Source organism: Sander lucioperca, chromosome 11 (assembly GCF_008315115.2).
Source record: "Sander lucioperca isolate FBNREF2018 chromosome 11, SLUC_FBN_1.2, whole genome shotgun sequence".
Taxonomy (NCBI): Eukaryota; Metazoa; Chordata; class Actinopteri; order Perciformes; family Percidae; genus Sander; species Sander lucioperca.
The window spans coordinates 39,731,351-39,743,850 of NC_050183.1; the positions used below are offsets into that span (position 1 = coordinate 39,731,351).

The window sequence follows — 12,500 nt, forward strand, 5'->3', positions numbered from 1 at the left end:
AGACACACATACACACACACACACACACACACACACACAAACACACACACACACACACACACATACACACACACACACACACACACACACACACACACACACACACACACACACACACACACACACACAGAGACTCACAGACACGCACACACACACACACACACAGACACACATACACATACACACACACACACACACACACACAGAGACACACATACACACACACACACACACACACACACGCACACACACACAGAGACACACAGAGAAACACACAGACAGACAGACACACACACACACACACACACATACACACACACACACAGAGACACACAGGGAAATTATTATTCAATTTGAAATGTAAAAAACAGAAATATAAATGTGAATCACGTTCTACAGACAACTCCTGTTAAAATGTCCAGACATGGGGCGCCTGGCTGAGAGATCATTGCTGAGTTTTAGTCAATTTCATACCATTTGGAGAAAAACATTTTTATGAAATAACGTTGAAAAAAACAACAAAAACTTCAAGAAAAGCTCAGGAAAAACATGACAACAACATCGGTAAGAAGTGACAAAAAAACTTATAAAAAACTTTGTTGAAAAGCGACAGAAGTGTTGAAGAAGACGATCACAACGTAGAACAAAAAAAAGTCAATTTAGAGCCAGAAGAATAAAAAGTTGCACGGTCGACGTGAAGACAACACAAACATTAAAATGTGAAATCAAACAGCCGAGTTCATAACTTACATCTTGTGAATGTCCACAGCTTCCCTCTGCTCTGATGTTTCTCCCTTTCTGTGCCGACGGAGACTGCTCTCAACACCTTATTGATCCTCTTCATACACTCTGGCTGTCATTTGAATATTAAAATATCAACGTGTCAGATCTGTATCATCAGGCCCTGACTGGCTAACCGGGAGCACCGGGAGAATCCCCAGCGGGCCGGGTTGAAATTATATTTGAATATCATAGATGCTGTCCCTAGGCCGCCTGCACTCTCAGCCCACTCTTTGTGTTTACAGTATTTATTTTGTCTTGCAGCCCACTGTTCTCTACATTCATGCAGCCCACTCTCAGAGTGCAGCCTGGTTCATGATGACGTATTTATGTTTTGAGTTCTCTGACGGCAGCACCTTGCTAAAAAAACTAACAAACCGTCCGCGTACACTTCAGTCACTGGTGCTTTTTGGAGGATGTTACCACGAGCAAAAGTAAGCTGTTTTAAACGTGCAGTAGAAAGCGCAAAACGGCGCTGAAAAGGCGACAATGTGTGTCTCAGTATGTGTGTATGTATGTCTTAGTGTGTGTATGTCTTTGTGTGTGTGTGTGTGTGTGTGTGTGTGTGTGTGTGTGTGTGTGTGTGTGTGTGTGTGTTGTACCCATATATGATGGTCAAGACATTACTTCATCAATTCAGATGTTTAAGGCGAGACACTACAGGTGAATAGGCTAAAATTTTAAAATAATAGATATCTCCATGAAACTTCCTCAGTTGATTACTTACACAAGTATATAAAAAAAATGTATTACAAGTTTTTGAAATGTGTATGTTTAATTATGCAAATTATGCATTTTCTCATTAAATATGCGCGATTTTGCATATATTTTCGGTAGATAGATCTGAACATATGATAAAGCCAGGTGCAAAATTCTTTTTTCATTTTGTTTACACACAAGATGAAAACATAATTACAGAGGGATTTCAGGATATCTGCTTTCATTACCTAGGAAATCAAAATATACTGTCCATAGCCCTAAAAAATCGATTTTCGCCATGTTCTTTTGCTTAAAATGTCACATAAATCAGGGCAGGAATGATTTATTAACAAATCCCTCTGTAAATATCTTCAGAATACTACTAAGTGTATAATTGGAAAGTTTGGTGTACATAGGTGCTACATAGGCTGAGATGTTTATACTGGAGAATGACAAAAAACTCATTTTGAGAAAACGGCATTTAAAGATTTAAATAGTGGAATTTAATACATTTCTATTGGAAAAATTGCTCAAAAACAGAATAAATGCTCAGGCCCTTAGTGATAATAATATAGAATATTTCAAGCTCATGAAAATTGATTATTTAATAAAATGGCAGGCATATAAGGCCTACAACTGCAGTAACTCAATGAATTAACATTGGCGTATCATGCACAAAGTTGCCGACAAAACCCACGCTGGACAGGTGTATGGACACAGAACAAGACCAACAGTAGCTGTAACAGCTTTTTTAAAGTCCAACTGTCCATTCCAGCACCATATGTATTTTAGCTGTGCTTAGACTCTTGCGCCTATGTTTTACACTGGCAGCTGTGACGGCCTCAGCTTTCGAGATCCTGAGCATATCAGTTTCTCTCATTGAATTGACCGTCACAACTGAGCTCTGAAGCCACAACTTCTCCATAACAGAAAGCATGGCAGAGGTACCTTCATTGAAGGTAGAGATGGCCATACTTGCTGCTGCTCCAGCTTACTTTTCCCACAAAACAGTCCCCTCAGTCAGCTGATGGTGAAGATAACTAACCAGAACCAGTCCCCTCAATCAGCTGATGGTGAAGATAACTAACCAGAACCAGTCCCCTCAGTCAGCTGATGGTGAAGATAACTAACCAGAACCAGTCCCCTCAGTCAGCTGATGGTGAAGATAACTAACCAGAACCAGTCCCCTCAATCAGCTGATGGTGAAGATAACTAACCAGGCTCCATTCAGCACTGGTTCATAACACAACATAACAAAACTAATTATGACTCATTCAAAAGACCAATATTTAGAACATTGGAGAAAGCAAACAAAGTAGACTAAATTATTATTTGACAAATTATCTTCACACTGTCAGAGATACAAAGAAGAGTCGGATCCTGACTAAATACAGGCTCAGTGACCACCAGCTGGGTCAGACAGAGATACACTTCCTCCTCCACTGGGAAAAACTATCTTCACTAAGAGATTTACACCTTGGAAAAATAGCCAAAAAAAGTTAACACCAGAAGAGAAGCTGGTAGTTCTCCTAGGAGAGGTGACAGCAGCTCCACTGACAGCTAAACATGGATCTGCCTGCTACAGCCTGAGGGACTCACACCACTTAGGATCCCAACATTACAGATCTGTTTAGTAGCCTATTATATAGTAATTATATTATACAAAACTGTATGAGAGAGAGAGAGAGAGAGAGAGAGAGAGAGAGAGAGAGAGAGAGAGCGTCTGATTACCTCCGCTGTCTGAACACTCCTGTTTTCTGAACGATAGTTTAAACATCAACGTACTATGTGAAGGCATTTCATCATCTGCTGTCTTAGTTTGTCATCCTCTGTGTCTTCTTGCTAATAACAACTGTTTTCGTCTTCTCTGAGGTGATTTTTGGCCGTTTTCGACGCACTTCTTTCAACATTTTGAGCTACCGCGGAAATGTCAGAGCGCGTCACGTGACGATTCTGAACGAATCACATTGTCAGAAATTGGCATCAGCCAATGAGATTGTGCATTTTGAGTTAAATCCCCCCTTTTACTTTCACGATTGGTTGCTGATAAAAAGGAAATGACCATATTTGGATCCGACAGCATTGTAGAGGAGAAAGAGAGCTTTCCAACGGTATATGTGATGACAGGGTGCAGACAGCGATCGCGGAGCAGCGCGATGATTTAGAACGCCAACTTTTGTTGAATTTAGGTGAAATCTACCGACGCAAACAGACAAAGTGTAGTAAAATAAAGACCTAAATGTGTATTTCGGACTTTATTTCACCACAAGTCTGAAAGAAGACATGTTATTGAAGCCAAATAGCCAAAAATCTCAAAATTGACCAGTGAAAAAAAAACGATGTTTTTGCCTGCCGTGTCTCGCCTTAAAGTCGTGTATAAGCTAACAAGGCTATGGTGAGTATAACTGATTTTTTTCATACCTCTTGCACCTTTAGAAAGGGAGGTCCCCACAAATGATGTTTATAAAGGTGGTCCTCATAAAACATATAAACCCGTATTTGTGTGTGTGTGTGTGTGTGTGTGTGTGTGTGTGTGTGTATGTGTTTGTGTGTGTGTTTCACAATTGTTACAATTTTATAAACATGATTAAATGGTTTTAAACCAGTATACTAACTACATTTTGACATAAACCAGTCTGTGATTCACTCAACATCCTCTGATCTTAACTATTAGTCAAAATAATTCACAATTTTTGCATTTTATAACTCAAAAATTAGGATATAATGTCATATAATTTAGGGTTATTGACCATGAATTTAAAAATAAAACGTTGAAAAACAAGCTCAAAACGTTTTAAAAAGTGGAAAAAGCATAAAAAAGGCCAAAAATGCTGGAAAAAGCACGAAAATTCAAGTTCACTTTTGACCTGGATGGACAACAAGTTCATGGTCGACAACAGGAGGGTTAAAAAATAGCTTTTTGCTCGTCAGTTACCGGTCATACAGTAACTTGTGTGTTTGTATTAATTTGGCCATGCAGTTACCCCTAAACTCTCCTTGATCCTGGCTGTTCTGGGAGGAGGAAATAACCAAAGTAACAACAGGTGAAGTTGTGAATTTAAACTAACGTGTTAAACATTTGAGAATGGAATTACATATTGGTGTTAAGAAGAAGAAGATGGAAAGTATTGGATTGACAATTGATTTAATTTAATTAGTTAATTAGCTGCTCAGTTAATAATCACCATTTAATAACATTAGCAATACAACACACAAACCCAGTACACACAGACCTAGAACACACACACGCAGTACACACAGATACCCAGTACACACAGACCCAGTACACACAGACCCAGTACACAGAGACCCAGTACACACAGACCCAGTGTTGGAGCCATTACACCACTTTGTTTTGTTTATATAGGCTACCATGTTTGTTAGGCCAATTAATATGCAGTTCTATGTTTGACCACTGGGTGGAGCATTGCCTTTGTGGTGTGTGGAAAACGGGGAAAGCAGACAGCTTTGTGTCAGTCGTGTCAGGTTTGCGTGTCTTTGATTTGTTTGATAAGGAAATGAATGGAACTAATCCAGTAATGAAATTAAATGAACTGTAATGCTTGTGGGACGGTGAGCAAGCCGTTAAGGAAAATAAATGGGTCACAGCACAGAAATGCAAACAAATTTTGGACATTGATTATTGGCACACAGAACACGCGTCCAAGCGAGTTCTCCCCTGATCCCACCGTATTGGCCGAATGTAGGATTTGATAAAAGACTCTACATTAAATACACCCAGTACACACAGATACCTAGTACACAAAGACCCAGTACACACAGACCCAGTTTCATGATGTCATAACAGGATTTTGAGTTAGTGAAAAGAGAGGACCACTCTGTGGTTTAACAGTTTATTTAGACTCAGAGAAAACTATTCTTTGGTTACATAAAACTCAATAAAAAATGTTATCATCAAAAACAGATTTTACATAATATAACCATCAGATATTCACCAGAACTTCACACTTTAAGAAGAAGAAAAAATAACTTCAGAAAATGACAAATTGTAATCATTCATATTACAAGATTACATCCTCAGGTCAATATCTGCTGTTAGAAAGTCTCTCCCCCAATGAAATATTAAACGATGAAAATATTACTACTTTTTTTTTTTTAAATATTACAAATTTTTTCCCAAAAAATAATGACATTTTTACCAAAATATTACGACTTCTTTTCTTGGAATATTACGACTTTATTCCCAAAATATTATGACATTTTTCCCAAAATATTATGACTTTTTTCCCAACATATTACATTTTTCACAAAATATTAATTTTTTTCCCGAAATATTACGACTTATCTTGAAATATTATGACTCTTTTCCCAAAATATTGCGACTTTTCTACTTGAAATATTTCCTGAGATAGAAGTTCCTACATTTCCCAGAATGCCATTCAATAATCCCAGAGGACACACAGTATGTCAACATCACACCACTGCAAACAAAGTGAGTAAATGAATAAAACACATCCCTAACTTAAGTAAAAGTATTAATCCCACACTGTTAAAACTTAAAGTAAAAGATCAATATTACAACTATTTTTTTCCCAAAATATTACGACTTTTTTTCTTGAAATATTACGACATTTACGAAAACATTATTATGACTTTTTTACTTGAAATATTACAACTTTTTCCCTGAAATATTCTGACTTTTTATAGTTGAAATATTACTACTTTTTTCCCGAAATATTACTACTTTTTTACTTGAAATATTACGACTTTTTTCACAAAAAATAATGACATTTTTACCAAAATATGACGACTTCTTTTCTTGGAATATTACGACTTTATTCCCAAAATATTACGACATTTTTCCCAAAATATTATGACTTTTTTCCCAACATATTACATTTTTCACAAAATATACATTTTTTTCCCGAAACATTACGACTTATCTTGAAATATTATGACTCTTTTACCAAAATATTGCGACTTTTCTACTTGAAATATTTCCTGAGATATAAGTTCCTACATTTCCCAGAATGCCATTCAATAATCCCAGAGGACACACAGTATGTCAACATCACACCACTGCAAACAAAGTAACTGAATAAAACACATCCTTAACTTCAGTAAAAGTATTAATCCCACACTGTTAAAATGTAAAGTAAAACATCTATATTACAACTTTCTTCCTGAAATATTGACTTTTTTTCCCAAAATTTTACAACATTTTCCCCAAAATTTTACGACTTTTTTATTTCATATTTCATTTGAAACTTTTTTACTTGAAATATAAATTTTTAACTGAAATATAATATATATTGCGACTTCTTTCCCAAAATATTACGTTTTTTCTTAAAATATTCCCCAAAATATTACAACTTTTTTTCTTAAAATATTACAACTTTTTTTCCCCAAAATATTAAAACTATTTTTCTTGAAATATTACAACTTTTTCCCAAAATATTACGACTTTTTTTACTTGAAATATTTACTTTGAGATATAAATTCCTACATTTCCCAGAATGCCATTCAATAATCCCAGAGGACACACAGTATGTCAACATCACACCACTGCAAACAAAGTGAGTAAATGAATAAAACACATCCCTAACTTAAGTAAAAGTATTAATCCCACACTGTTAAAACTTAAAGTAAAAGATCAATATTACAACTATTTTTTTCCCAAAATATTACGACTTTTTTTCTTGAAATATTACGACATTTACGAAAACATTATTATGACTTTTTTACTTGAAATATTACAACTTTTTCCCTGAAATATTCTGACTTTTTATAGTTGAAATATTACTACTTTTTTCCCGAAATATTACTACTTTTTTACTTGAAATATTACGACTTTTTTCCCAAAATATTATGACTTTTTCACTTGAAATATTTACTTTGAGATATAGGTTCCTACATTTCCCAGAATGCCATTCAATAATCCAGAGGACACACAGTATGTCAACATCACACCACTGCAAACAAAGTGAGTAAATGAATAAAACACATCCTTAACTTATGTAAAAGTATTAATCCCACACTGTTAAAATGTAAAGTTAAACATCTATATTACAACTTTCTTCTTCAAATATTACGAATTCTTGCGCAAAATTTTATGACATTTTCCCCAAAATTTTACGACTTTTTCCAAATATTACGACTTTTTCATTTCATTTTTCATTTGATTCTTTTTTACTTGAAATATATTTTTTTTAGTGAAATATAATATATATTACGACTTCTTTCCCAAAATATTACAACTTTATTCCCAAAATATTACAACTTTTTTCCCAAAATATTAAAACTTTTTTCCCAAAATATTATAACTTTTTTTCTTAAGATATGACTTTTTTTTCCAAAAATGTTAAAACTTTTTTCTTGAAATATGACAACTTTTATTCTTGAAATATTATGACTTTTTTATCAAAATATTATGACTTTTTTTACTTGAAATATTTCCTGAAATGTGAGTTCCTACATTTCCCAGAATGCCATTCAATAATCCCAGAGGGCACACAGTATGTCAACTTCACACAAATGCAAACAAAGTGAATAAATGAATAATACACATCCTTAAATTAAAGTGCGCATATTATGCTCATTTTCAGGTTCATAACTGTATTTTGATGTTGTACCAGAATAGGTTTCCATGGTTTAATTTTCAAAAAACACCATATTTTTGTTGTACTGCACATTGCTGCAGCTCCTCTTTTCACCCTGTGTGTCGAGCTCTACGTTTTAACTATAGAGTGAGACCTCTCACTTTTATCCCATCTTTGGTGAGAGTGGCACATGCTCAGTAACTAGTTAAGGCCTACTAGCATGAAGCTAGCTGCTACAACACACACAAGTTCACCCTAATCTATAAAAGAAATTGTATAAAACAACTTACATGTCCCTTGTCTGCAGGTATTCCACTCAAAGTTGGAAGTGTGCCCTCGTTTAGAAGAAGTCTCCTGGCTAATCCTGCCTTGTACTGACTGAAGTTGGAGAAACAGCTAGCTGATGTGGTATTAGCTAAAGTGGTTAGCACACACCGAATGTTTCGGCCAATGATGTAGAAAGCCGTTCAGATTTTGACCAGCTCACCCGGAGACTGAAGGCAGGACACATTCAGAAACCGTATCTCACTCTAAACAGCATGGATGGTTTTTTCCAAGTTTGTATGCGTGTGGAAGCAGCAGAGACAGAAAATAGAATAAGTGATTTTTTCATAATATGGGCACTTTAAGTAAAACTATTAATCCCACACTATTAAATTGTAAAGTAAAAGATCCATATTACAACTTTCTTCCTAAAATATTATGATTTCCTTCTTCTTCCTTCTTATTTACTTTGAGAAATAAGTAAAGTACCTCATCTCAACAGCATTATTACTAAAGCGCAGTACTTGAGTAAATGTACTTAGTTACATTCTGCTGTTTTTTACTTGGAACAGATGAAATTAAACTTGTAGTTGTCGTCGATCATTTTGACCCACTGGTGGGTTCCATTTCTGTCCATGGCTCCAGACACGTTGCAGTCGTCCCCAGACTGGCCGGGGCCCCAGTTGGTGAAGCGGACCGTCTCGTCAGTGACCCAGAACCAAAAGTCCAGAGTGCAGGTGTAGCGCAGTCCCAGCCACACGTAGGGAGTGGAGGCCGTCTTGGCTCTCTGCTGGACCCAGAGCTGCTCGTCCTGGTTAGCGATGGAGACAAGGTCACGATAGTGATCTCTGCAGTAGTATAACACGTCCACCCAGGTCATGTTCTCCTTGATCAGGATCACTGAATCTGTCAGGGGAGAAGGGGAGTCAATCAGGGGCGGAGTCAATCAGGGGCGGAGTCAATCAGGGGCGGAGCCAATCATGGGCAGTGACCCAAATGCTCCGTCCGTGGAGACAAACACAGGACAGTTTAAATAACAGCTGTAACATTAGATTATATATTTTGTGATGAAGCAATATTACACGAGAGGGTTTGATTTAACGTCATTATTGGCACGACAGTGATGCAGCTAGTATGTTTAGAGAAACTTTTACAACTTTATATATCCACCTTCCCAACAAGTTAGCATGTGGAACTAAATGGATTCCTTAGATCATCTATGTTTTAGTGATTCTTCTATCTTCTTCATCTTCTTTCTAACTTTAAAATGGAGCTCGCTACAGCCTTTTAAAAGACAGTAAAGTCGGTCTAAAAGATGCAGTTGAAAGTAAAATCTCAGCAGAAAACTGCACTTTAAAATGTATCTGTCGTTCTATTTTTAGTGCTGCCTTTTATATTCAACTCAACATCCAATTTGTTCAACAAAAGAAAGTTGGAAATGATTTCCTTTCATTTGTTTTAAATCTAACAAGCAGTTTGTTGTATTTTAGCAGAACTGAGAAAACTTTATCTGTTTATTTATTGTGAGTTATATCATCATCAAGATATTCAACAACGATGAACCTCAGATATATGACCGTTACACCGAACTGCCTTGCACTATATTTATATTTATGTTTATACTTAAATCTTAAATCTTGGACTATACTGATATACTTCAATTGCTACTGTATATTTTTTGTAAATTTGTAAATTCTAGTGCAGTGTTATACCGTACAGTTAACAGTACTTTCTTATATTTCTAACTGTCATTTCTGTTTTTTATTCTTTAAGTGGTTAAGTTAGTGTTGTACTTGAGAGCAAAGATTAGCTGGAGTCAAATTCCTTGTTTGTCTACGCAAACCTGGCCAATAAAGTTGATTCTGATTCTGACTCATACCATGCGGCCATAATTCTTATAATAAACTAATAAATAAAGTAAATCATTAAACAGATGTAGATGTACAGTACCGTTAGATAGACTTCTGATAAACTCACCGTTGTAGCAGAAGAAGGGTTTGGTTTTATTACAGTCATCAGAGCTCCATTTTCCATCTGACGTAGTCATAGCACATGTCTTCTTAGGGTATTCTTTATGTTCATCCCAGGATCTGAAAGAGAAACTGCTCCCATCTGACCAACTCCAGTCAGAGTCTCTGAACAGGCCGATCCAGAAAGTGTTCCAGGGATAGTTTGCATGATTCGGGTGCTGTGTCTTGAAGTCTTCTAGCTGTTGGACTCCACTGATCAGGTCAGTGTAGTTTTCTCTGCAGTAGCTCTGAGCGTCTTGCCAGTTCTTCATAGATTTAATGATATAAAATGTTTGGCCGGTCTTGTTGTGTTCTGTGGAAGACACAGACAAATTGTTTTGTTTTTATTTAGTCTCATAAAATCCTACATTATTGTTCTTTCAAAACAATAATGTGATATCAATTCAGAGACTTTCATTCCCTGAAAAACTCCCCCAGAAGTGGTTTGTTCCAGCATCATTCTGACCTATATTTAGGTTTCTAGTGACGCCGTTTCACAGCGTTAACCACGTGTTGAAAACCGTCACCGTTACGTTCTCTGGTTTAGATATGCGGACGGAGAACTCTCCTGTGGGTCAGATTAAAGTCCAAGCTCCCTTGGTTCCCTCTAAAGTAAAAAAAACTCTCGGTTTGCTTTTTTTTCTTCAAACGGGACATGAACCCCGGCCTCCTGGGTGAAAATCCTGTGTTTGTTCGACATTTGGCGCTCTTATACTTCCTCACCTTACTTCCTGCTTTGCTCCCGTCAGAACTACAACGGCCACTAGAGGGCGCCGCCACTAGAAACATGAGTATAGGTCAGAATGATGCTGGAACAAACCACTTCTGGGGGAGTTTTTTAGGGGAGAACAGACTCTATGCACCACATATTCTCACCTTCATAGCAGATAAATGTATAGCTGTTAGAACAAGACTCGTCAATCCATATGTCATTCCTCATCCACACACAGTTCTCCTGATTGTTTAAATTATTCGGCTCTCCTTGCGACCATTTACTCTCGTTGAACTCCACCCCTGGCTGAGACCAGCGCCATTCTCGCTGCAGCCCAATCCAGGCTCCGGCTTGAAACTTTGCAGGGTTGTGGAGTCTGTGCATGTCTGTCTGGTTAGACACTGTGGCCAGGTCAGTGTGGTGCTTTCTGCAATACTCCTTGGCTGCTTTCCACGTCATATTCTTTCCAATGAAGTGGTAGTCACACAGCTGACCCCCAATGGAGGAACACTGACCTGATAACAGAGAAGAAACTGCAGCGATGGAGCTGAGAGCTAGACAAGCATCTGTTCATTAAAAGGTAACTTTGTTCTGTTTTTAAACCTGGACTCTATTTTCTCATTTGTGTGTCTAAGTGGCTGATGTTAAAGAGTAAGATTATTTTTGTTTAACATGAAACAGCCCCGAAATCACCATCACCAAACCCACCAGACGTTAAACATCCAATATGTCATTTTCTGCCACTAGTGGTCTCTCAGTAAGGTATTAATGGATGACGCGATGCGTGAACCATTACCTCCACCGAAGTCCATTAATACCTGACAATGGACACCTCGAAGGGCATTAACCCGCTTATTTTAAAAAAAGTAATTGTGTGCACATCCCACCTTCTGGCAGGTGCAGGACAAATTAAAGTACTAAAAGTGAAAAAAATAAAATGTCCGCAACACTGCTTTAAGCTCGCGTTTTTAATATATATGCATAGATGCAACGTTTCGACCCTATTGGGTCTTCTTCAGGCAAATGGTAAAAACATTTGATGAAGGGATATATGTAGGGCTCACATACAGCTGACACACCATCTGGCTTCAATCAGTCTGATTAGGTCTGAGCCGACCAAAAAGCCACACCCATGACAACTTCACAGAGGGTTTCATCATATACATCTCAGAAGAGGGGGGGCTTTTAAAATACAATATATAAAAAAGGGTACATAATATTACTATATCCAAAAAAGAAGAAAAAGGGAAAAGAAAACAAGGAAAAACATTAAATAGAGGAAACAATTCCATATAAAGCTACCACAAACAGTTAAAGAATTAATAAACATTACCCCACACATTTGTAAAATCTGCTGCATTGGTACTTGCAGAAACAGACATTAACTTACAACATTTTTTATATAAGAGACAAACAGTATCTTACTCTTTAACTAAAAGGTCTATCTCTGTAGGGATCCTTTCATAATGTTCTCAG

General features: G+C 36.9%; 2 protein-coding genes across 2 annotated transcripts in view; both read right to left on the reverse strand.

Annotated features, from left to right (window-relative positions):
- Positions 1–8,862: 8,862 nt before the first annotated feature.
- Positions 8,863–10,605, reverse strand: LOC118496347 (macrophage mannose receptor 1-like). Its single transcript, XM_036007711.1, has 2 exons — positions 10,281–10,605; positions 8,863–9,209 (listed from the first exon to the last, which is right to left on the reverse strand). The coding sequence occupies exons 1-2, from the start codon at positions 10,582–10,584 to the stop codon at positions 8,863–8,865; spliced, it is 651 nt and encodes a 216-aa protein (XP_035863604.1). The 5' UTR covers positions 10,585–10,605.
- A 545-nt stretch (positions 10,606–11,150) lies between these two features.
- LOC116041481 (L-selectin-like) overlaps positions 11,151–12,500 on the reverse strand; it is a 3,959-nt gene continuing 2,609 nt past the window's right edge. Inside the window, exon 3 of the mRNA XM_031287379.2 lies at positions 11,151–11,539. Coding sequence (XP_031143239.2) covers positions 11,151–11,539 — 389 coding nt within the window. The remainder of the gene's footprint in view (positions 11,540–12,500) is intronic.

Excerpts from the sequence above, each read along its gene's own strand:
- LOC118496347 (XM_036007711.1), bottom strand. The coding sequence starts at position 10,584 with ATGAAGAACTGGCAAGACGCTCAGAGCTACTGCAGAGAAAACTACACT. Across the intron at positions 9,210-10,280 it reads ACCCTTCTTCTGCTACAACG|ATTCAGTGATCCTGATCAAG; the intron begins GTGAGTTTATCA and ends CTCCCCTGACAG.